Genomic DNA, 27,203 nt, shown 5'->3' on the forward strand with positions numbered 1-27,203 from the left:
TATCTTCCTCCTGCATCCTACATAGACAACATCTAGAAGGCCCGCAGTTTGCACGACGCCTCAGCATTAGTTCAGTGGGAACCTTGTCTGTTAAAATGCACCACATGAAAAGCCTAGATTTGGGAGGGGCCTTTAATTTCCAGATATGACTCCACCACCAAGAGAAATCACCCGTGTGTCCAGGTGCCATTGTATAAGCATAACCTGATTTGGGGGAGTATCTGCCTTGGGGATCCAATGCCCAGATAAGGACATCTTGATTGTCGTTTATACACACATTGGCCTCCTCTAATGAGCCTATGAATCTCTGCCAATCATCGACCCAAACTGTCGGAATGTTGAGCGTTCTATGGTCCTTCCAAGTCTGGTTTTGCCACCTGTCTTGAATATCATTTGCTATATGTGATAAGTGGGTGATGCCTGAGTCTTCAAGGAAATTGCAAAGAGGACGGGGGAGAATATGGCCATTCCCACATCCACTCCACGCGTCCAAACCAATTCTCACTTGAACTCCATTGCCAACTTTCCAACCTAGACCACGCTTGATCAGAGAGATAGACCGAGATAATGCTTTCCAAATTATGGAGGATCCAACCGTAGGAACTGAAGGTCTATGAATCCATTCCAGAATTGAGAGCGGATATATGTACTTATGATAAGTGATTTCCTGCCAAAGACTTCTGGAATTAATAAGGTGCCAACCCAGTTTTGCAGCCAAAGCCTCAGCGAATAAATGCAAATGTTTTATGCCCCAACCCCCCAGTTTTTTGGGTTTGTCAATGCTGTCCCAACGGACCCAAGCAAAAGTACTCCCTGGAATTTGTCTGCGCCAAAGGAAGTGACAACATAATTGTTGAGTTATTTTTAAAATGCCTTTGGGAATCTAGGCCAACGACATCCAGTAAACCGGAATAGCTTGTAGGACCGACTTGAGGAGAGTTAGCCTACCTGCTCTAGAAAGCCATCTCTGTTGCCAAATATTGATTCTGCTTTCAATCTTGGCTATAAGCCAAGTCCAATCTACTATGCGATAACCATTTGGTTTCAATTTGAAACCCAAATATTTAAGACCATCATCCAGATCTTGACACTCATATTCAAAAAATTGGATAGCTAATTGGTGGGCTCCAGTATTGTAGCAATAATGCTACAACTCCTGAAACTCCCTACTTTAATTTTATCAACCCGGTAGTTCGTAACAAACTTGGAAGCGACGGTGCTGTATGCACAAGTACTAGCTCTTGCCGCAGCTGTCACTTGGTCAGCTGGCACAAGTCCGCTAGGGGCTTAAGCCAACTTCTATGAGCTCTTAGAAGAAGCTTTTTAACTGATGGACGAAAGCTAAATCAAAGGAAGCTAATCTACTTGCGGAAAGAAACTGAAAGCCAAAAAGAAACGCAAACCCTAGCAAACCCTAATTCTACCAACTAGTCCTACTGATGCAAAGGAGAGAATGCAAACTACGAAAAGAGATGCCATTACTTCTATGAAGGTAAAATACATGTGTCTACACTGCCTCTAACTGAAGAAAACATCTTTTTGTATTTTTGACTAAGTTATTAGAATTATCATGCATGTGCTTTTAACTAGCTTTTCACTGTGCAGAGGTGGGTCAAGGAGGAGAAACGCTTGGGAAAGGTTGGGAAGGTTCAGAGAGGGTCTAAGGGGTCCCTAACACCCTTCCAGAGAGTCTCACAAAGTTTGGCTGCCAAGAAACCGTGTTATGAGCTTCTACAAGAAGTATGCAGGGGTTCTACAGGATGTTCAGGATTTCTACAGGATGTTCTGTAATTCTTCTACAGGATGTTTCGAAATGGGATTTTGGAGCATGGATGGAGGGAACAAGATGGAGGAATGAGTATGGAGGTGAAATAGGGGTGTGAAGAGGTCTAGGGCTTGGTGGATGAGGCGAAGGAGCGATTGGATTTGTTCAAGGATGGAGGAAGCGATGATGCACAAGAATGAGAATCATGGCAAAGTAAGCGAATGAGGAAAATGTAAGGTAAGGGTTCTAAGTGAAGGGTGAAGCAGGTAGGTTGGATGGAGTAAGGGCAGGTAAGGAAGGATATCAGGTACTCTGCAAGTGGTTTTTCAAACTGACCAAACAAAGACATGCAAGAAAACAAAGATCTAGTTATGCTACCCTAATATGATCTAGCTAACAGTAACAAGAGTGGACAACAGCTTTATTTATAACAAGAACCACATACAACACGTGAGCAAGAACATTCCAAAAGATCTGAATGCATGACTAACTCCTACCAATCTATTCTAAACATAAAAAGCTACTTTAACCATCAAAAGAAACCTAAATGACAAAGCAAGATTTAAATCTAAAGAGCAGATTTTATTTTAAGAACGCAGCAAAGACACATGATAGTAAACAAAGGAGGTACTGGGCGCTTGAGATGGGCCCAACCCCAAGAGCTACAGCCTCCTAAGAGAGATTTAGAGCTGGTGCAAAGCTGGATTCATCTTTATTGATCAAGAAATGAAGAGTTACATCAAAACTGTCCACAAGGAGAGCTTGAGAATGAGCTGAAAGCAAAGCTAATCTATTGCCTAAAAATCGAACTACAAAATGACTACAACAAGACTATGAAATGACTAACTACCAGCTACAAAATGACTAACCACTAGCTAACCAAAATGAGGTCCTAAGCCTTCTTATTTATAAAAATTAACATCAGTCCTCCTAAAATTTAGGGACTCGGCTGCCCAAAACTTGTAGTTAACAGCAGTCCTACTTGACTTGCTTGGCTGCCCTTGTGCTAATTGATTTGGTGGCCTTTGAGCTTCGTGCTGATGGTGGAGAATTCGAGGTAAGGGCCCATAAATGAAGGGGACACCTTCCTACAAATCCTCTCCCTTGTTCTCCCACGAATTTGGCTGCCAAGTGCTCATTAAGACCTTCAATTTTGTCTCCAAATTGACCAAAAAGGCTACACAACGCACCCATTAGACTTGTTGGCATAATGACTAACCAAATTCACTCTATTAGCATAAATATAATAAAAAACATGCAATAAAATAATGAGAATGGTGGATTAAGTCAAATTAGGAGGTTGAATGAGCCCAAATAATTATCCATTTTTGGGGCTCATCATCACCCCCCTACTGAAAGTGTTGCTCATCCTTTGAGCAACCAATCTCTCTCCTCATCTTTGATGGCCCTGGTGGCCTCCTTGTCATGCCAAGCTTCTGAAGTGATGTCCTCTTTTCTGTCATGAAACCATGCTTCTTTGCTTCTTCCCACTGCCTGTTCCTTTTCCTAGTGAATTCTCAGCCTTGGTATGAGTGTGCAAGTATATTCAATCTGATGGCAGCAATGGTGGCGAAAGGAGATGAAACCAGTGGAGGATGGAAGAAAAGAGTGGTTGCATGTCTCCTCAACAGTCTTCAAGCTTCAAATCCCTCTCCATAATTGATTCTAGCCTACCCAAAGGCTTCTACAGGATGTTTCTGGTAAAAATACAGAACTTCCTATAGAAAGTTGAACCATGACTAAATTGTGTCCGAACCCTGAAAAGAATGAGTGTTCATGGAGGGGATGGATGTGCTTAGGGTGGCCAACACAGGTGCTGCCTCCTTAGCTAAAATCTCGGCCGATTTCTCCTTTTGCTGCCCTTTTTCCAAACTTCCTGTAGAAAGTCCTGTCGCTGAGTTCTGGCTTCCTGTAGAAACAGTCTTCAATGTTTTTGCCTGCTTGACTGAAGATGCCTTCTCCTTGACCTGTGCTGTGGTTGCCTTGGGTGTGTCCCTACTTGTTTTGACATTTTTAGTCCTCTCTGCCCGTGTTTGAAACCATTTCTCCCTTGGTGTTTGTGCCTTCATTCCTCCCACAGTTTTGGCCTCAACAATTTGGCCCTTTTTCTTGCTTTTCCTTTTGTTGTTCTTGTGGCTTTTCCTGTGATGGCCTATCCTGGGTCTTCTTACCACTGCCTTTCTCTCTTGCCTCCGCGTGTTTCCTTTCTTCAATTTTTTTGCCACACTCAACTTGCTCCAAAAAGGATGTAAGCTGGTTGGTCTGGTTTGGTGAGAGTGCCCTGTTTCAATGCTTCGAGCAGAAAGGGGCTGTTGTTTTATGTCTTCCTCTTTTGATCCTCAGGATAGGATTTCTCAAATGTGTCAGTCTAAACATCAATCTGGGTACATGAGTATGGCAAACTGCAAAGGATTTGGGGCTAACAAGTAGTTGGGGAACAGAATGGTAGGAATACATCCATAGTTTAAATCAGAATGGTGCTTTTATCACCGATGCAGAGGATAAAATGTATTAGGTGGGCATATCAAAAAAAGGACAGATTTCTATCAAAGACATATATATTGCTATACCAATTCCCTGGTTATAATGCTTTTGCTGCCCAAACTCGACTGTCAAAAGGGAATTAAGCTCCCACAGACAGAGTGCAGAGCCTCAGTCAATCTTCACTGATAAGTATATTGTCCGCACAAACCAAAGGCATGCATAGAAACAATCAACTAAGATCTCCACCACCAGTTGTAATTTTTACTGCACAATTCAAAGTGGCACAAGATAATGGTGATCTCTGCACATGTAACAATGAGGATCACAAAGACAATGAATAGGAACCCAAATATACAGTAGAACTGATGCAGCCATATTGAAGTTAATCTGAAGAACAGTCCAATGGATATAGCTCCAAAAGGCAAAATGCCTCCAATTGGTATTTTGAGAAAATGGGCTGCATATACCAAGCTTGCTCTGGAATTTGTTGGGGGATTTGATTGGTCTTCGCTGGATCTTCAATTGTAGGTTCCTTGTAGCCAACGTAACTGCCCACAAAGACCAATGGCACAGAAATTCCAAACCATAAAAGGACCGAGGCAAACATAGTCTCGAAAGGAACTACACCAGCTGATTTTTTTCCCCATAGCAGTGCATTGAGAATAAAGAAAATGCAAAAGGAAATGCCTGGAAACAAAAATGTTGTCTTCAGCGTGTTCCTCCTCTGTTCTGTGCCCTTGAACATCTGATATAGACGTGACAATGCATACCCTGCAAAGAAACCCATAAACACCCATAATAGCAGCATAGCTGTCATTAAACTTCCACGGTTCAATGTTCGCATCATGATCATTGCAACCATTTCAGAGAGAAATAAAACAACCATCAATGAGTTGATGATAGAGAACCAATTAATCGATTGTGCACACTCCAGTTGAGGATGTGGAAAGTGCAGATGAACAACAATTCATAAGTTTTAGCTGAGCCGCCTTTAATTGATGCGTGATTTGCGTGAGAGAGTGAAGTGGCCAAGTGTACGTGGACACATGCAGACGCAGTGCTGTGATGAGCTGCATGTCCTCTTCTTGTTAATCAATTGCACTGGAGTTAAAGCCTCTACCACTGTCTGTTTTTATTTTTATTTTTAATTTTCACGTAAGTTGACTAACACGTACGCTGCATGATTCCTGGCTGATTGCTAGAGAATCGGAAAAGGAACTATCGGCTCAATGTTGCCATATTCATGCCTTAATTCCACCATTCCATTTGTTTAAGCATTTCTTCAATTAGATTCATGCAACAGAGGAACAAGTTTTAGTCACGTACCTGAAGTCAAATGGCTGCTATGGCCTGTCATTTGCTGCATGCATTGGTTTTTCTGATTGCATGTGGCTTGGCTGCTAATTTTTGGTTGTTTTCCTTGTGCAGGTGTCCTCTAGCCAGATGCATGCTGCAGGAGTCCATTTCCACACTCAGATCTGCACCTTGAAGCTGCTGCTGCTGAATTTTCGTCATTGCTCCCAAACGGTAAACCGGATCGATCTGAAACTTGCTGAGCATGTTCCTATCATCATTATGCACCTCCCATAGCAAAATCGTGATCAATGGATGCACGGATTTCGAGAAAAATGGAAAATGGCTGAAGATTTCAGAGATCGATTTCTCGGAAATCGTGCATCGGAATCGGCTGAAACTGCTTGGGTAGGTTACCATCTCTCATATTCATATCCCCATGAAACAGGTTTTGAAACGGATGCACGGATATGGAGAAAATGCAAAAATGGCTGATGGCGATGGAGGCTAATTTCTTGGAAACCGTGCACCGGAATTGGCTGAAACTGCTCAGGCATGTTGCCATCACCCTTGTACAATTCCCCATAAAACGGTTTTTCAAATGGATGCATGGTTTTCAAGTTATGGCAAAAACAAATTTTGTTCTAGGTATTTTTGCTTCAAGGCATTTTGCATTTTTGTTGCATGGTATGAAAAATGAATTTGGGCTGTGATGCAGGTATGGAGATGATGGAGGAGGAGTTGGAAGATTGCATGAGGACTTCTGAACCCTTGAGGAAGCTACCATGTTCACCAAACCACTTTTTTCAATCCATTTTTAACTTCTTATAGTTCCTACAGGAACTTCCTGTAGAAAACACAGTTTTAAGGAAAGAAGCACAATGACATGAAAAAAATGATGGAAAATGGGTGAGGGATGGAAACATGGATGCTTGTAGGCATAACCAATAGATTCCAAGCTTTAGATTCCCTTCCAAAATCGAATCTGGCTCGTTTGAAGGTTCTACAGGATGTTTCCTGTAGAAATACAGAACTTCCTCTAGAAGGCACAAAAACTCCTTTGTCTTTGTTTTGAGTGATCCTCCTGACCTGCAATGTCATTGCTGCAACATGAAATTATTCAATGGAGATTAGCTTTATTTTTCTTTTTCTTTTTCTCTCTTTTTTTTTTTTTTTGAAAAACAACTAGGGCGCCTCATGGAGGTTTTCACCCTAATTGCTTGCCCTGGGCGCCTCCAAGGGAGGTTTTCACCCAGAGATCTTATTCTCTTTTCTCTTTTTTCCCAACCCATTGACCGCCTCATGGAGGTTTTCAATCAATGAGCCAATCTAAGGCGCCTCTGAGGAGGTTTTCACCTTAGATTTTTATTTTCCTCTTTTTTCATTTTTTTTCTTTTTCTTTTTTTCTCTTTTTTCTTTTTTTTCTACCCTACCCTACTTGAAGAACAAAATCATTTTCAAGTATAAGAATACTTCCAATGGAGCCATGTGCACATCGAGATTAGAGAAAAAATGATGTGAAGGCTCGAAATGTATGCTTGGACAACTATCCGGACTTTAGAGACCACATGATCTGACTTTGAAGGGATCAAACATAGCTGAGGAAGAGAGTACCGCTGCAACTTAGTGACCGTCTGAAACCATATCTCAATATAGCTTTGATATCCATAGTCCTTTTGCTGATCTGGATCATTCTTCATGTCACCTTCTATCATGACCTTCTCATCTTCCTCTTTTTGCTGATCTTTCTCTTGAGTACATGGAGGATTTGATGGTAACCATGAGGGAACTCTCTCGATCTCTGATTCTGATCTCTTCTCTTCATCAAGTGCAGCCCATGGTTCTTTGATCTCCTCTTTTGAATCTTCTTTTGCCGGATGTGGTCCTTCAATGCTTTCAAGATAATCTCTGCTTTGCAACACTCTTCCTGAGCTATGGTGAAGATCATCGAGCTCAAGAGGAGTCATTTGGACATGTTGTGTCTCAGCATTGCAATTTTGTTGAGCTACTCCAATGGACAGGTTTGGAAATGGTGGTATGGGTAGCTGAGTGGGGGCGTAGATTTGAGATGGATGTGGATGGGGTTGTGGTTGGGCAGGCATTTGGGGTTGCCTTGGTGGAGCAGGAGGCGATGGTTGTGGATGAGCAGGTGGTGGAGGAAAAGAAGCGGGAGTGTTGTATTGGGGCCTCCACCCCTGATGAGGTGCATTCCACTGAGGCTGTGGCTGAGCATAAGAGTGAAACGAGTGAGCAGTTGGTTGGGCATAATATGGATCTATGAAGGAACAAGGAGGAGGAGTGAACCAGGAAGGATGAGCAGGGGGACCCCAAGAGGGCATGAAAGTGGCTTGATAGGGGTCATAATAGGTCTCGGATGTCCCTTGCAGTTCCTGCTGATAAGATCTAGGTCCATGTGGCCTCCTTTGGTTCATATAACGGAGTGATTCAGTGGCTCCTTTGGTTCTCTGATATGCAGCTTTAATTTCGGGCAAGGAAGGGCACTGATTCGTAGGATGGTATTCTTCACAGACGAAACACACTTCTACAGAGTGCATTGGACATTCGTTCCTAGGATGCTTTCTAGTGCACCTAGGACCAAAAATGGCCAAAGCCCTCTTGGCTTCTTCTTGCTTCTTTTGGATCCGCAAGGTATCTAGTTGCATGGCAAGAAACTGCCTCATATCACTCTTGAAATCTTCGATCTGATTTTCAAATTCGTCTTTGGACAAGGTGTTGCTCCCAACATTTCTGCTTGTAGCCATTTGCTCCAGAGGATGGTTTCTTCTTCTTCTTCCCTTGAGGTTCTTCAAATATGTCTTGCTGTCCACCTAAGGGTTCTTTAATCACAGCCATTGAAGAAGAGAGAATGTTGGCTGTGTAAAGCAGTGGGGGTGTTGTGCAATCATTTTTCTAACTTATCTCTACTCCTACAAGGCATGGAATGAAATCTTTTTGGTTGATTTTTGCTTTTTCTACTTCTATCTGCAAAACTGAAATAAATTAAACTGCAATTAACTATCTTGCTAAAATGAAAATGTGGAATTGAAATGAAAGCGGGAAAGGACTAATCTATTTTGCTCAAATGAAATTGCAGGAATGAAATGCTAGTCTACGCTTGCGGAATTGAAATGCTAATCTACGCTTGCAGAAATGAAATTGCGGAATTGAAATGCTAATCTATGAAAGCGGGAAATGCTAATATACTTTTGCATAAACGAAATTGCATAATGGAAATGAAATAAACTACTTAGCAGAAGATTGTAGTGGAAAATAGAAGAAAAGCGGCAATCACCAATACTCTGACGCTTCCCCGGCAACGGCGCCAAAAAGATGGTGGGCTCCAGTATTGTAGCAATAATGCTACAACTCCTGGAACTCCCTTCTTTAATTTTATCAACCCGGTAGTTCGTAACAAACTTGGAAGCGACGGTGCTGTATGCACAAGTACTAGCTCTTGCCGCAGCTGTCACTTGGTCAGCTGGCACAAGTCCGCTAGGGGCTTAAGCCAACTTCTATGAGCTCTTAGAAGAAGCTTTTTAACTGATGGACGAAAGTTAAATCAAAGGAAGCTAATCTACTTGCGGAAAGAAACTGAAAGCCAAAAAGAAACGCAAACCCTAGCAAACCCTAATTCTACCAACTAGTCCTACTGATGCAAAGGAGAGAATGCAAACTACGAAAAGAGATGCCATTACTTCTATGAAGGTAAAATACATGTGTCTACACTGCCTCTAACTGAAGAAAACATCTTTTTGTATATTTGACTAAGTTATTAGAATTATCATGCATGTGCTTTTAACTAGCTTTTCACTGTGCAGAGATGGGTCAAGGAGGAGAAACGTTTGGAAAAGGTTGGGAAGGTTCAGAGAGGGTCTAAGGGGTCCCTAACACCCTTCCAAAGAGTCTCACAAAGTTTGGCTGCCAAGAAACCATGTTATGAGCTTCTACAGGAAGTCTGCAGGGGTTCTACAGGATGTTCAGGATTTCTACAGGATGTTTTGTAATTCTTCTACAGGATGTTTCGAAATGGGATTTTGGAGCATGGATGGAGGGAAAAAGATGGAGGAATGAGTATGGAGGTGAAATAGGGGTGTGAAGAGGTCTAGGGCTTGGTGGATGAGGCAAAGGAGCGATTGGATTTGTTCAAGGATGGAGGAAGCGATGATGCACAAGAATGAGAATCATGGCAAAGTAAGTGAATGAGGAAAATGTAAGGTAAGGGTTCTAAGTGAAGGGTGAAGCAAGTAGGTTGGATGGAGTATGGGCATGTAAGGAAGGATAACAGGTACTCTGCAAGTGGTTTTTCAAACTGACCAAACAAAGACATGCAAGAAAACAAAGATCTAGTTATGCTACCTTAATATGATCTAGCTAACAGTAACAAGAATGGACAACAACTTTATTTATAACAAGAACCACGTACAACACGTGAGCAAGAACATTCCAAAAGATCTGAATGCATGACTAACTCCTACCAATCTATTCTAAACATAAAAAGCTACTTTAACCATCAAAAGAAACCTAAATGACAAAGCAAGATTTAAATCTAAAGAGCAGATTTTATTTTAAGAACGCAGTAAAGACACATGATAGTAAACAAAGGAGGTACTGGGCGCTTGAGATGGGCCCAACCCCAAGAGCTACAGCCTCCTAAGAGAGATTTAGAGCTGGTGCAAAGCTGGATTCATCTTTATTGATCAAGAAATGAAGAATTACATCAAAACTGTCCACAAGGAGAGCTTGAGAATGAACTGAAAGCAAAGCAAATCTATTGCCTAAAAATCGAACTACAAAATGACTACAACAAGACTATGAAATGACTAACTACCAGCTACAAAATGACTAACCACTAGCTAACCAAAATGAGGCCCTAAGCCTTCTTATTTATACAAATTGAGGACCCCAACAGTCCTCCTAAAATTTAGGGACTCGGCTGCCCAAAACTTGTAGTTAACAGCAGTCCTACTTGACTTGCTTGGTTGCCCTTATTGATTTGGTGGCCTTTGAACTCCGAGCTGATGGTGGAGAATTCGAGGTAAGGGCCCATAAATGAAGGGGACACCTTCCTACAAATCCTCTCGCTTGTTCTCCCACGAATTTGGCTGCCAAGTGCTCATTAAGACCTTCAATTTTGTCTCCAAATTGACCAAAAAGGCTACACAAAGCACCCATTAGACTTGTTGGCATAATGACTAACCAAATTCACTCTGTTAGCATAAATATAATAAAAAACATGCAATAAACTAATGAGAATGTTGGATTAAGTCAAATTAGGAGGTTGAATGAGCCCAAATAATTATCCATTTTTGGGGCTCATCACTAATCTTGCTTCATTCAGCTCACATGAAACTATGATAATAGTTGATTTTGCAATATTTGGCTGCGTGCCTGTAGCTATACAAAAAAGATCTAGAATAGCCTTGAAAGCATATGAGTCTTGAAAAGATCCATTTAAAAAAATCAGAACATCATCAAAAAATAAAAGATGGGTTATAGAGGACATCTCCGAGAGCTTGACTCTAGCCAAAGAGCCTTTCTCTCTGCCTTTTGTTATCAGTCTGCTAAAGCCTTCCATGATGAGGAGAAAGAGCAGCGGGGAGAGAGGACATCCCTGCTTAAGGCCTCGTTCCGCATGAAAGAAACCCGAAGCTGCTCCATTGATGAGAACCCTAAAGGAGACTGAAGTAAGACAACTCATGATCCAATTGATGAAAGCAAAGGGGAAGCCAATGTGAGTGAGAGTTATCCTGAGGTAGGACCAATAGGTACAATCAAAGGCTTTGGAAAGATCAATTTTTAGGATGACAGACTTTTTATGGAGCTTCTTAATCGAGTGAAGAGCTTCCTGAGCAGTGCCAATTGCTTCATGGATTTGGCGATGGCTGAGAAAGGCAAATTGTTCCTTGGATATCATTCGAGAGAGAAAGGGTTTAATAAGGAGGGCTATTGTTTTGGATATGATTTTGTAAATGCTATTGCAGAGGGATATGGGTCTGTGATCTTCAAAAGAGGAAGGGTTATCATATTTGGGTATAAGGGTCAGGAAAGTCAAGTTGAAGGCCTCCAAAATTCTGTCTGACTTTTGGCTTTCTTCAATGGTCTGGATGAGATCATCTCCAATTAAATCTAAAAAGGAACCGAGGAATTCAACCGGCCACCCATCAGAACTCAGACTCTTATCCTTATGAAATCACTTCAACACAGCTTCAAGCTCTTCTCTAGTAACTTGAGAGTTTAGTTCTTCAATTTCCTCTGGCTCGATGAATTTGGGCAGAGCTTCATCAGTGCGAATGATGCTTGGAAGGGTTATTCCAATGGGGGTTTTGTAGATATTAAAGTAATGTCTAATCCCCATGTCAGCCAGTTGTTCAAAATTGCCTGCTTTCCTTCCTTCCGAGTCTTGTAATTCCCAGATTGAGTTAATGGCTTTCCGACCCCTTGCATATTGTTGAAAGAACTTTGAATTTTCATCACCTGCTTTGAGCCAGATTGCTCTGCTCTTGAGCCTCCAGGTTTCTTCTTTTAAGCGAAGAAGCTTTATTCTGTCAGTTTCCAGCTGAATCAGTTGCAACTTTTGTTCTGCCGAGTTTGATCCTGTGGGAGTTGATTCTTCGAAGGCTAGTAGAGCCTTTTCAATTCTTTGAAGATCTTCATCTTCTTTTCTTTGTTTTAATCTGGCCCAGGTTATTGTTTTGCCTTTTAGAACTGCTAGATTTTTTGCAAAGAGCTCCCCTGGGGAGGAGGTTTCATTTTGGGAGCAATGGATCCAAGTGGCTGAGACCAAGTTCCTGAAACTCGGCTCCAGCAACCAGGAGGAGTTAAATTTAAAAGGTGAAGAGGGTTTAGAAAGATTACTCTTGAGCTCTAAAAACATAGGAGAGTGATCATAGATCCCACCACTCCCCACCCATTGACGAAAGAGAATTAAACTTGCCACAAGAGGGGCTTTGATCAAGAATCGGTCCAATCTTCTAGCAAGGGCATACCCCCAATGTGCGATTCCTCCAAGTTGGCTTGAGTTTAACAGGGTCAATATTTAGAAATTCGTAAGCATCCAACAAGTTTTCAAAAAATGCTGTGAGATGATCACTTTGACCCCTGAAACCCCAGGATTTTGCTGATCCAAGGGAGAAATTTAAATCTCCATCAATAATGATATTATCTTGATTCATAAAATTAGCCTCCATGATTCTATTCCAGAAGAATTCTCTGCTCTGGCAAGGGCCATAGATGTTGATGATCCTAAATGGTCTGTCGAGCTCCATAGACCAGATATCTGCACCAAGAAAACCTTCTCCTCCCCAAAAGTTGAGGATTTTTGTAGAATGAGTGTTAAACCCCAAGGCGCAGCCACCAGAGCGACCCTTCACATCCAAAAAATGAAAATCCAAGGTTGGGAGAAAACTTAAGAGGAGCTTATTTATCTAGTGACCTTCCCCAGAGTTTTTTGAAGGAAAATAACATCCAGCTTTTTAGACAGACAAAGCCTCTTGAGAGCCAGCTTTTTGTCAGGGTTGGCTAGACCCCTACAATTAAAGGAAAGACAAATCATGGGGGAGAGGAGTAAGGGTTGCTCTTTGCTTTAAGAACCCAGTCGATTGGGGATTGGACCCTGGAGGCTACTTCAGCACTAGCCCTTTAATAGCCTTAGAAATTTTTGATTGACGGCCTCTCGGAGGCTTGAGAGTAATTGAAGGAGGGGGGTCAAGGTCCAGGCCTAAGACCGAAGAGGGAGCAGCAGGAAGGGATCTGAGGAAATATCGGTGAGGCCCACTTGATAGTGGGCGATCATCGAGCAGGCAGGTGGTCCTATCCACAAAGGGTTGGGGAATGGGGGAGGACAGTGAGGGAGGCACAGTGGGAATAGGACAAACCGATGAACATAACTTATTAACTTCAGCTTGAGAGATGACACAGTTCAAAGAAGATGATAAATTTACTGAACCTTCAATAGAATGAGAAAAAAGAGGAAGAGTGGAGAAGGGAGTACCCGCGAAAGCCGTGTCCCGGGATCTGGATTTTTCAGGGGGTCGATCCGATGCCCTTGCAAAATGGTGAGCTACGACCTGCTGCAGAGTCAGACTAGAGGGCAGAGTACTTTCTTGGAGGTCCAATTGAGAATTGAAATCTGAATCCAGAGTTTGAGTGGAGGCTGAGACCAACACTTTGGCCGGGATCTGATTCTGCCCTGAAATTCTTGGACAATCTTTGTATAAATGCCCCACTTTGTGACATTTGCGGCAATGGAAGGGAATGCCTTCGTAATCTAGAATTTGCCTCCAAGTGATGTTGCCCATTTGAAGTAGGTAGTGCTCTCCCAGACCTTCTCTGGTATCTAGATGCACTAGAATACGTGCCAATGCTAGGCATCCTGTGTCTTGGTAGGTTCTATCATGATCTAGATAGACACCCAAATCATCTCCTATTACCTTGAAGATTTCTTCCCCCCAAAATTGTAACGGGAGAGCAGGCAATCGGACCCAGATTGGCCCTGCTCCATGATTTTCCTTTTCTAGGTCAAACATTAGCGACCATTGCTTCAATAGCACTAGTGTCATCTCGATGTGCCAGTACCGCGTGAGGACCCAGTCTACCTGGTCCGAATGAGCGAAAATCAAAGCAAACCAACCCTTGGAAAGCGAGAGCATACTTGGGAGCTGTATGAGGAGATTCCCCCAAATTTTTGCTGTCCACTTTCGAAGGCGTATCGGGGAGTAATTTCGGCCTCTCACCCTTCCAACTAACACCGTGCTCTCTGTGAGGGCCGCTTGAGCCATAGAGATTCCTTCTCCGAAGATTAACCACCTGTCCCTTTCTCTGATTTTTGAATTCCTTGATTTTTTTGGATGTTTTGGCCGCACTTTAGCTGCTTGCTCTCCTTCCTCAAGGCCAATGTCTTATGAATCAGAATGATTTCCTTCCGAAGCGTGGTCCAGTCCAGGAATGCCAATGAAGCAGCCTGAAGGAGGGGCTGAGCCGACTGGTTGGAATGCTATATAGAAGGGGGCAATCTCGAGGATTCCTACTTGTTCAGGCAGCAATCCTTGTGCTGTTTGACCCAAGTTACTCGGTCCTTCTCCTGAAACACTCGCACCACCTTGGGTAATTGTTGTTGTCGAGAAGGCCTGCAACCATATGTTCAGGTTCAACGGGGAAGGAATGGGTAGGAAGGTTAACTCCGGGCCTTCTTCTGGGATGAATATTCCTTCTGTAACTGTCGGGGGCGGAGTCGATTCTAGGGTCTGCGGAGAGACCGCCATATCTTTCATTTGAGTTATAACTGCCTCAACCCCTGTGACCGGTAAACTGGCTATCACCGGTGTAGTCAATGCTGGAGCCGGTCGGGAGAAATTGACCCAAATATCCTCAGCAACAAGGGAGTTAGAAGTGTAGTCAAGTAGCTGTTCATCCATCTGGGAGCCAGCTGCCCAAGAAAACAGTGCGCCATTCCGCCACGTCTTCCTGTTGGGGTTACACTTGCCCGAGACCGCTGTTCTTGGCAAAACGCCCTTGTGCTCTGCTTCAAACCCTCTTGCAAAAAACGGATTTTGTTTTGACACAAAAAAGACAAGGGTTTATTTTAATGCTCCTGCCAGACTGACCCATAGTCCCGTAAGCTTTCAGCAGAAAACGCGTGACCTCAGAAGTCCACCCTTGGTTGCAATGTGGAAACTGTAGTTAGAGTATGAAGACAGGAGGTAAACCAAAAAACAGTGGTTTGTAAACTACCCCCTTCAAGTGTAACCAATGTCACTCAAGCCGCAAACTATGGAAAGAAAAATCCCTGTAGAGCGAGTACTCTAACCGTGAGCACCCCAGACAAATCCAAGTTGCTAGGATATTCATTTTTATCTCCTAAACTTTTTGATTTTCAACAGGTTCCTCATCCTTTCACCTTTAGGGACTGCCCCTCTTAGTCTTCTTTTAGGAGATAGCTTAAATAGAGTGAGTATGGATCAGAGTGACAACCCCTACTTTGAGCATTGCGCCTTGGGTGTACACGTCAGGCGACAACACTTCCCATAGGGCCATGTATTTCTCTCGAGATCTATGTGGCAAGTGATGATGTTGTACATGTGGTGTTATTGATCCATGTGTCTTTTCCTGGTGATGTCACCAGTCCTACCATGATACAAAAGTTTGCCTTGCCTTTGATGGAGAAAGTACTTTTTGTGCATACTATGATTAGGTCAATTTATTGCTACTGTGTTGGTGCATAAAGGGAAAAATTGAGGCATCAGGCCCGATCTTTTAACTGAACCTTGTGAACACCTCAAACTCCTCAAACAATTTGCAAAGATTATGTGGAGGTTCCTTTGATTATATGGAGATTTTATCCACGTGGCACCTTCCCATAGGGCCACTTGTTGCTCTTGGGCTCCACGTAGCAGGTGATGATGATGTCCACACCAAGTTCTCAATCCACGTGTCTTCTCCCAGTGATGTCACTTTCCATGCCATGGTACAAAAAATTTCTTTGCCTTTGAAGTTTTTTCCCTTTGTTTGAAATATGAAAGAGGGCCTAGTGAACATTGATTCAGTAAGCAGGGGTTGCGATGGGGGCATTGGCCCCAATGTGTGAATCGACGGAGAAAACATTTGAATTAGTGCAAAGGGGGCGCAATTGGGAGATCAACCTTGATTAGAAAATCAACCAAGACGAATGCTTGAATAGTGCCAAGGGGCATTGATTGGGAAATTGGCCCCAATTAGAGAATTGAATAAGGAAGACACTCGAACAATGCAAAGGGGGCTTGATTGGGAGATCGACCTTGTTTTGAAAATTGATCAAGGCAAAAACTTGAACAAGTGCAAAGAGGCTCAGATTGAAAAATCAACCAAGGCAAAAGTTCAAACAAGTGCAAAGGGGTCCCAATTGTGAAATCGAACCCAATTTGAAAATGGGCTTGAACAAATCCTAAAGAAGGATGAAAAAACAAACTTTTGGTCATTTATGAAATATGCCAACTAATAAAGGATTGAGAGAAATTTGGCAAAGTGTGATGGCTCCTTGAAAATGTGAAAGTTGTGGGAGCAATGCTTGGTTTTGAATGTAGTGGACTAGGCAAGTGCATTTGGTTTCAAAAGGTGATGTAGGTTTCAACAAGGTGATAACAAAGCCAATTAAAAGAGAGGACAAGCATGCATGCATGCATGCATCTATCTCCTAGGAATCTGCATCCTAACTATTCTTGAAAACTTTCTCATTATCTCCTAGGAATCTGCATCCTAACAATTCTTGAAAACTTTCTCATGCACAACGCTAAATCTAATTTAAGAGTTGTGCCTAGACTAAAGATGAAAAAGCACTTTTTGAATATAACTATAGGTGCAGCAATGAAAGTAGAAAGCATGTGGGTATGAAGCATGCACCCATGTGACTTAACCATAGGTTGTCTACTTTCACTATTGCACCTCAACTAGAGGCTTCTCTAATGCACCCTCCTCATTACTGCAATCACTACTACAAAGATTCAAGGCACCAGAAAATGGATCCGCTCATCATTGTTGTGGCCTAGATGAAGGAGAGCAACCTCGGAGAAACAATGACAAGTAAAGTTAATAGTTATCACTATATGAGAATTAGAGAAGGAAATGAATGGAAGATAATATTTGAGGCTAACGAGGGCTTGCATGAATTTCTGGTTATGCCATTTAATTTGGCAAATGCACCGAGTACATGCATGAGGTTAATGGATGAAGTACTCAAACCCTTCCCAGAAAATTTGTTGTTTACCTTTGATGGCATTTTGATTGTAATTTGTTAGTCAAGCAAAGGAGGAGCTTTTGATGCTTTTACAAGAAGTCAGTGAGCAGCTGAAGAAGGAGAAGGCACTGATAAACTTGGAGAAGTGTACATTTACTCAAGAAGAGTAAATGTATTTGGGGTTTGTGGTTTCCTAGAAAGATTTGAAAATGGAACCTATAAGATGACATCAATAGTTGAGTGGTGTAGTCCTAAAATTACTTTTAATGTCAGAAGATTTCATGACTTGGCTAGATTTTATAGGAGGTTTATCAAATATTTCAGTGGTATATGTTCACCATTAACTGAACACGTGAATAAGGGAAGTTTAAGTGGAATGCAGCTGCAGAGCAGAGTTTTGAGCTTTTGATGCTTTTACAAGAAGTCAGTGAGCAGCTGAAGAAGGAGAAGGCACTGATAAACTTGAAGAAGTGTACATTTACTCAAGAAGAGTAAATATATTTGGGGTTTGTGGTTTCCTAGAAAGGTATGAAAATGGAACCTATAAGATGACATCAATAGTTGAGTGGTGTAGTCCTAAAATTACTTTTAATGTCAGAAGATTTCATGACTTGGCTAGATTTTATAGGAGGTTTATCAAATATTTCAGTGGTATATGTTCACCATTAACTGAACACGTGAATAAGGGAAGTTTTAAGTGGAATGCAGCTGCAGAGCAGAGTTTTGAGTTTTTGAAGAAAAGGTTACAGAACAGCTAGTGTTAGCCTTACTAGATTTCAACAAAGTTTTTTGAATTGATTGTGATGCTAATGGATCAACAATTGGAGTAGTGTTAAGTAAATAAGTTAAACCTACTGCTTTCTCTAGTAAGAAAAATGAAGCAAAAATAAAACACTTTGTCTATAATCAAGAACACTATGTAATAATTCAAGCACTGAAGAAGTGGAGGCATTATATTTTGCCTAAAGTATTTGTGTTCTATATTGATCACCAAGCACTTCAGTATATTTATAATTAGGGTAAGTTGAATTAAAGACATATGAAAGGGGTGGAGTTTCTATAGAGTTACTCATTTGTTTTGAAACACAAACCAATAAAATCTAATGAGGTTGTCGATGCATTAAGTACAAGACTATTGTTGTTAAATACCATGTTTGTTGAAGTTGTTGGTTTTGATAGTACGAACTTTTTATTTGAAAATGATGCAGCTTTTGCAAAGTCTTGGAAGTTTTGTAAAGAACCATGGAGCATGGACATGACTCCCTGTTTGGATTTTCTTATTTAGGAAGGATTCTTATATAAAAAACAGAAGTTATGCGTACCTAAATGTCCCATGAGAGGGAATCTCATTAGGGAGTTTCACAATGGAGGATTGGGTGGCCATTTTGGCATTGACAAAACAATACATTTGGTTGAGTGGATATACTTTTGGCCGGGTACCGGCAAAGATGAGAAAGAACTTTGTAGGCTGTTATAGAATTTGGTAGCTAACTAACAGAAGAAGTCAAAATACAGGTTTGTATACACTCTTACCTACACCAGAGAAGCCCTGGGAATAAGTATGGATTTTTCTTTAGGATTATCGAGAACTCAAAGAGGTCATGATTCAATTCTGGTAGTTATTAATAGATTTTCAAAGATGCCATATTTTATTCCTTGCAGGAAGACAAATGATTCTACGAAAGCTGTTGTTTTATTTTTCAAGGAGGTACTTACATTGCGTGGATTACCCAAAGGTATTAGGTCAGATCTAGGTTGCAGTTGAGTTCTGCATATTACCCTTGAACAGATGAGCAAATATAGGTTGTGAATAAGCTAAGATGTTTGGTAGGAGATAAACTAGGGCAGTGGGATTTGATTTTAGCACAGGTTAAATTTATTTTATGATAGTTCTCTTAAACAGATCTATAGGAATAACACCATTTCCAATTGCGTATGGCAGAGCACAGAAGGGAGTGATTGATTTGGTAAGCTTGCCTACTGTGGAACACAAGAAAAGTGCAAAAGCATAGATATTCGTTCATGTTGAATAAATGAAAGATGTCCATGAGCAGGTAAAGAGCTAATTGCACCAAAGCAAGTACAAAAACAAAGAAAGAATAGATAATAAGAGAAGAGTGAAAACTTTTGCTGAATGAGACTTCGTGTTAGCTCATTTAAAAAAAGAAAGATTTCCAAAGGACGCTTATAATAAACTGAATTTTAAGAAGATAGAGTCTTGTAAAATTTTAAGATTTTTTTTTTTGATAATGCATACAAGTTGGATTTACCTAATCATTAGGACATTTCACCAAATTTCAATGTTGTGGATTTTTATGTTTATCATGAGAGTATTGGAGAAACAGAGGTAGTTGAAATTGAGCAGGTGGTAGATGGCCATTTTTATGTGGATTGCAGAGTCCAAAAGATTCCAGAAATCTGATGGACTTGAGCAAAGTCAACTGTTTCCAAAATATTCCAGAATCTGCAATCGCTAGGTTGTGATAGATTGGGCAGAACAAATCCAGTTGAAAAGACCAAGGAGATTGAAAAGTATTGACAGAAGGGTTTCAAGGAAGGCAAGAGGAAAGGAGTATGAGGAATTTCTTCTTGGTTAAATAGCAAAAAAATAAAAAGTCTGGAGGTTGAACTTGGTCGACTTGGATATCCATCTTAGTCAGACGAATTCATGGGTTCAACCACATGTGCAGGATGGTTATGATTTTTCTAACATTGTGTGTCATGTGCGTCGGTATATAATGCAATCCATACCATTTATAAACAGACACCAAATTTAGTTTAAATCTTTGTTTAATCCTTTTATTACCTATAGGATGGAGACTTAGATGAACTAAGCTAATGTTGGCGGAGCATTTTTAAGGTTGAGACAAAGGGAAAAGGGCGAATCTCACGGAAATACACGGCAAAGACGAACTCAACGGAGACATGAGAAGGAAGAGCAACATTGCATTATGGGAGGGCGACGTAGTTTCCACCTCTGCCATATAGACAGGAAGATGGAACCCTCGCTCCATGGTTGGGGAAGGCAGAGCAAATACACAAGGAAAATGAGATGTATCCTCTGCCTCCACCTTCCACAGTCGAGGTGATGAATAATGCATTGTATGAGTTATAGATGAAGTAGAATAAACTCCAGTTCAATCTAGTTCAATTTAGAGTTAGAGTTAGATAGGAAGTTTTTTGATATTGTTGTAATGGGACGAGTTAGACTTAAATAGGAAGTTTTTTGATATTGTTGTAATGGGACGAGGCCAGTAACAAAGACCAATGATTTACCCAGTTTACTATCTACTAAAGGTGAAAAAGTACTTTGAAATACTTTGAGTTGCCCATACTTTCATTCCAAATAAATTAAAAATAAAATAAAAATAAAATAGCCAAATACTTTAAAAACATTATTGACTTAAACACAGAATTACCATAGCTAACAAACACCGCTCATATTTTATCTCTCCAATTTTAGAGCGTAACCCATCATTTCAAACACTGCTTCACCAACTAGATTTTACGTACTGTTATCCTTTAACCACTCATTTCACTATTGCTGTTTCTTTCTTTCTCTCTTTCCTTTTTCTATTCCAGAGGATTTAGTTTCTTTCTTTCTCTTTTTTTTTTCTATTCCAGAGGATTTAGTAACAGTCAGGTACTGGTACTTACATGATATAAGTAGATTTAGATTGCTACCACTATAACTCCAAGTCAGGTACTTACATGATATAAGTAGATTTAGATTGCTACCACTATAACTCCAAATGAACTAGCGACATATGGTAGTGTTAGTTAATTATGGGAATTCGAACATAAAACCCATTCACATTTACTATATTAATGTTTATGATAGATTCTTCGGCGAAAATCACATGAGAAACCATTTGTCGCGCGTTTCGAACCAACCAGTGTGGTTCATCGTCAGGACAAGTTGGACCACACTGGTTGATTCGAAACGCGTCGACAAATGGTTTCTCATGTGATTTTCGCCGAAGAATCTATCACAAACTTGTCATGGATCACAGAAGCCTCAACTCTATTATATTAATGTTATTAATCATGGGAATTCTAATATGAAACCCATTAACATTTACTTTATATTTTCAAGTACTTGTAATTATTGATATTTGCTTTATATTTTCATTGACTTGCAAAGTGACTATGACTAATTTTTATTGACATTTACTTTATATTTTCACTGACTTGCAAAAAGACTATTACTATTTTTTATTGACATTTAAATTATATTTTCACTGACTTGCAAAATGACTATTACTGCTTTTTATTGACATTTACATTATATTTTCACTTACTTACAAAATGACTATATTTTCACTTACTTACAAAATGACTATTACTACTTTTTATTGACATTTACTTTATATTTTCAGGGACTTTACTACTTTTTATTGAGATTTACTTTATATTTTCGAGACTTGCAAAGTGACTATTGTTACATTTTATTGAGAAGTCCAGTGGCCATTATTATAGCTGGTGGTGCTGTTCTCAGCCATACAAATTTCAATACTTTGGTGCTTATCAGCTGCTGTTTGTCAAGTTGCAATAAACAAAACAAAAAAATGAAAACAACGAGACACTGATTTGGTTAAAAAGAGCAACGATCCCAGCAAAATACCTGATCAAATACATCTCGCTTGGCCATCTCGTCCCAGAATCGGAGGCAAGCAAGACCTACTAAAGCTGTGAGAGCTGCTGCTATTATGTCATGTACAATCTGGTTGTGTGTAGATAAATGGGGAATAATCAACCCATGATTAAACCATGCGAAATCCAGTAAACTCTCAATTTTAGCAGAACAGGTCCCATATTCGCCAGTCTGAGAACACACACCTTGAAAATCATCCATAACAGCTTTGAATGGACTGCCCCTAATGAGTAAAATCCCACTAAAATATCTTGCTGATGCACTACTAAAATGACCGGTTGTAGAGGGGCCTGAATGCTTGTTGCACAAATTCAGATGAGGGAGTTTGGTGGGGATTTCATGTACAAGAGGCCTGCAGCTCTGGAGGAAGAAGTTGGAGCATCGAATCGCAGTGATAACTGACGACAGTTTATAGCAAAGGGGCGACTTAAGTAGCAATGATAATTATAGCAAAGGGGCGACTTAAGTAGCAATGATAATTATAGCAAAGCTGGGGCAAGGACTGACAGAGATAAGTTCACGACTACGACTTGAGAGTCCGTATGTGTCGTTCATTTATGCTTTGTTTCGTCGTGTCACTGTCTCGCGATCTGGCCAAAAATTTAGTTCTGATTCCGATTTAAAAAGGACAAAAATTTACTGTTCCTAATTGGTCCAAGAAATTACAAACCCAAAGGCTCTCTCCTGTGCAATAGTCCAGTTAAATTGCCACGAACGGCCCCATATTGTTGCGGCTACATTGTCAGACTTAGGACTCGACAATCAATGACAACATGTTCCGACATAACAGAAATTTGTCTGCGCCCGACCTCATCTCAAAATTTAAGACGAGTGTAATAGGCCGTGAGCTGCTTTCCTTTTAAATTTTAATTAAATATTACAAATTATATTAATTTATATGAAAAATTAAAAGTTTGAAATAAAATAGGGAAAAAATTATCCGAAGAATTCAATTAAGAATTCACATAACTATTCAGAGGAATCAAATCTTTTTCTTAACAGGAATCAAATCTTGAATCAACTTTTTCCATGAGGTGCAAACTTCTAAATTTAAAAAAAAAAAAAAAAATCTCATGAGGTGCAAATTTCTAAATTTAAAAAAAATTGTACATGTAAAAATATATTATGTATTGAATTGCAAATGTTTTTTTAAGTTTCTCATTTTTTAGATCAACACCTTAATAGAATCTCTATTAATTTTTTTAGATCAACATTTTAATAGACTTAATAGATCAAAGTTTTTAACGAAAAGAAATTTTTATTTTTAATTATTTTATATAAGTGGGCAAAGAGGTTCTACAAGTTAGGGGAGGGGTTTGGAATAAAAATAATAGGGAACATTAAAAAAAATTAAAACTTATTAATAACCAAAATATTTTTCAATATCAAACATAATATTAATAACGAAAAAATAGAGACAAAATTTCTGGAAAAGCTGTTCGTGGACAAACTATAATGTACATACAATTTTCCCATAAATGTTGTTTCCAACCTGAATTCGAATTGTAAAAATCTACATTTTAAGAACCAAAAAGAAATCTATGTTCACATAAATCCATGTAACCAAAAAAAATCATTCAATGTTTCCATAAATAAAATCAGCTTAATATATAGATAAAATAATTTATAGTAAAAGAAAATTAATCTCATCCATAATGCTTTCTATTTTTTAATATGAGGGAGATGTGTAATTCTTTCACTTTTATATAGGACATTTAAAATGATATTACAACTCAACATAGAGTTGACATGTGGTATTTAAACAAATAATTCAATTGATATATAAAGTTGATTAAAATTATGTTACTTAATATGGAAATTGAAATATTTTATTTCCCATGACACTTAAATGTATTTTTTGTTATTAATATTTATTTTCTAAATACCACATATCAACTCTATGTTGAGCATGGAGGAAATTCATATCTATTTCATAGTGCCTTGTAATATCAATATCATTTTAAATGTAATTTGTAAACTTCATATTGAGTAGTGAAGAAATTAGCAATATTAATGACATTGAATGAATTTTTTAGTTTTATATATATAAGGCAACTCAATTGATGATCTTCATGTTATGAAGTGTTATGTAAACCATGATTCAAAATTTAATAATATTCTCTTAAAATAAGTATTATTTTTTTCTTGTAGTGTAATGTTGTGGGACAACATCTCTCAAGACAATAATTAAAAATATAAGAATAAATAAATAAATATTTCAATAAAACTTGTATATTATTTTTATTTTTATTTATACATTTAAAAATTATCAATATAAAAACTATTTACATATTATATTATTTTAAAAATAAAAAGTAAAATATTTTTCATGTAAAATTATCAAATTTATCAATTTAAATTTTAAATTAATAGAATAAAATTGACTAACCTTACATATCTCTACTAAAAAAATAATAATTTTCATATAAAAACATTATAAATTATTAATATATTAATATCATATATTATAAACTTATACATATATTTAAAAATACATATAAAATAATTTGTTAAATTATTTTCAAATATAAATTAGTGATATATTAACATCATAGGTTATAAAATTTATACATACATTTAAAAATACTTATAAAATAATTTGTTTTATTATCAAATATTAAAACATGTTAATATATTATGTAAACAAGTTTTTAATTTTGTTGTAATTTTAGTTTTAGATGTATATATTTAATTTATTAACATTATAAATTTTATATATAATTTATTAACAATATAAAAAATTATTGATCTATTTAATCTATTCTCAATATTATATTGATAATTAATAAAGGAGTTTTTTTATGCAAGTTAGATTAGATTGTTTTTCATGTTAGATTGTTTTTCATATGAAAATAAAAATATGAACAATCTATAAGGTGCAAATTAATTAGTTATAAGATGTAAATTAATTAGTTTGTTTGAGGTTTAATTATCCTCATTTAAATATTTGAAATATATATCGATGCTTTTAGAGTGGAAAAATTAGAGAAAGTAGCTTGGGTGGTCACTTTTACTAGTGGGTGCTTGTTTGGAGAATTGGGATGTGAAACATTTGGAGCCATTTTGAGGCATTAAATTATGTTTTTTGGAGTCAAAACTATTTTTCTTAAATGCATCCAACAACACTCATATATCTTTCTAGCAATGCAAGAATCATATCAGTCAAAATTAATATGCACAAGTTATGCCTACTACAAGTTGACATATTGTATTTGACAATCATGGTACAAGTGGATGCCATGTCAGCACCTGTTAGGCATGCATGTAGGGATAGTTGTAATATGGCCCAATTATTAAAAATTAAAGTTTATAAATATTACCAAATTTAAGACAAGGAATGACAATATACAAAACTTAATATTGATTTTTTTTTTTATTTTTTTTTATTTTTTTTTATTTTTTTTTGTTTTTTTATGGTCTCCAATCACGTTAAACTTATTTTTTTAGATTTGCATTGTCTTATGCTTTATAAGAGTTTTCCAATGATATAAATTTTATCCAAATCTAAGCTTTGGACATAAAGTTATGGCCCTTAGAAGTTTCATTATCTTATGCCACATTAGCAATTGTACAACTAAGATGTGGCTAACACATGGCAATCTTGTGCTCACATGTCACCACTACATTATGCTATGTAATCTAATACGTGGTTGGCATGTGGTAGTCCTATGCCCATGTGTCTTCACTGCATTGTGTCATCTCTACAAGCCAGGTACGTTAGTTACCTTGCCACATCTGGATCTAGGTTTTATTTTTCTCCCAAAACACTATTCTCCATTCTTCCAAATTCTACCATGGTCAATGATTCAAATCCCCACATATGTAAATCTGGGAAAATCCTATAAGGCCATTTTTGGAAAAAGCTAGATTTCTAGATATTTTCTACTGTCAACGATTCAAATCTAGGAAAATCCTAAAAGACCATTTTTTTTAAAAGTTATATTCCTTATATCTAGATCAGAAAATCCAAAAATATTCCAGACTCCATGTCACCATCCAGAGCAAGTGCCATGTTAATTGCCACAACAACTCTTCTGCACTAAAATTCCACATACGCACATCATCTTAGCATGCCACATCATCCAATCCTAAACTTCAAGCCACATATGTGACACATCAACCTCCCATGCCACTCCTTTACATCAACATGTCACATCACCAAAAGTTTTGAGAATCTTGCACATGGACTCCACATTATGTACTGCTTATGTGACATCTAGATCCAGGTTTTTCCATAAAGTCCACTTATTAGAAATTCTAGATGTCCAAACTTCTACCATGAACAAAATCTAAATGCCCAAAATTTGGCACTTAACAAAACCTAGCCTTCAGAGCTTAACAAATTATGGATGTCTTTAAACTTCCTCACTTGATAAATTATGGTACCAAAACTTCAACACTTAGCAGAACCTAGTCTTTAGTACATAACAAATTCTAGGTGCCTTCGAACTTCCACACTTAAAGATTCCACTATCCAAATTTTGTCATTTAACAAATCTCGGTTGCCAAACTTCCACATTTGACAAAATCTAAATCATCTAAGTTTTCTAAAATTTTCACCCCTTTTGGATAGGCCCATGGTCATAGCCCATGTTAGTCCATATGACCAGGAGATAAGGACATAACTTCCAATAACCAGATTTCAAAAATAAGAAACTTCCACCGAGCATTCGGGCCTATTTCAAAGCACTAAATTTGATTCCAGTGAGGCAAAGACTTGCCCAAAAGATTCTTGAAAGTCCAAAAATATTTAATAGCCTCTAAAATCATCCAAAAAACCATCCACAATGAAACTATTTCTTAAATCATAGGGAAGGAAGATAGAAATCATTAGCAACTACCAAGAATGAAAATGCTTAATGCATACATGAATTATCATACCCGAAGAGAGGAAGCTTGTAATGTTATACTAATATATTGATTCTTATTCTTTTAATTACATGGGAATACAAAGGAGAAAATACAAATTTATATGGTAAGATTTTTTTCTATCGACATGCAACAAATTTGATAGGCTTTATAATTCAAATTATAGCCCAACTATTTTCTATTTATTTACCCACATCATACTCAAAATTTATAACTATAATAATATAACGAATTAATAGAGGTATAAATAGAAACTTACCTAAATATGACAAGGATGGTTAGAAAAACGTAGTAGGATGTGATTTCCACCCAACTATAGGTGGTTTTGCTATAGAACTCCATCCTTAGACAAACTATGATACCACTAGGGATAAGTAGGAACAATGGTTCTAAGTTCATTCTACAAGAAATTTAAACAATATAACTTCCAC

The 27,203-nt window shown here is 38.5% G+C and overlaps 1 protein-coding gene across 1 annotated transcript in view; it reads right to left on the reverse strand.

The window, feature by feature from the left end:
* Positions 1 to 22,495, reverse strand: part of LOC149161104 (putative phytol kinase 3, chloroplastic) — a 65,094-nt gene extending 42,599 nt beyond the window's left edge. Inside the window, exon 1 of the mRNA XM_089436876.1 lies at positions 21,874 to 22,495. Within this exon, the coding sequence (XP_089293002.1) occupies positions 21,874 to 22,104 (231 nt within the window). The 5' untranslated portion in view covers positions 22,105 to 22,495. The remainder of the gene's footprint in view (positions 1 to 21,873) is intronic.
* Between the last annotated feature and the right edge of the window lie 4,708 nt (positions 22,496 to 27,203).

The sequence above is a fragment of the Pinus tabuliformis genome, chromosome 5_2, assembly GCF_031772625.1.
Source record: "Pinus tabuliformis cultivar Carrire ecotype Pingquan chromosome 5_2, CPIR1, whole genome shotgun sequence".
In the NCBI taxonomy this organism is placed as follows: Eukaryota; Viridiplantae; Streptophyta; class Pinopsida; order Pinales; family Pinaceae; genus Pinus; species Pinus tabuliformis.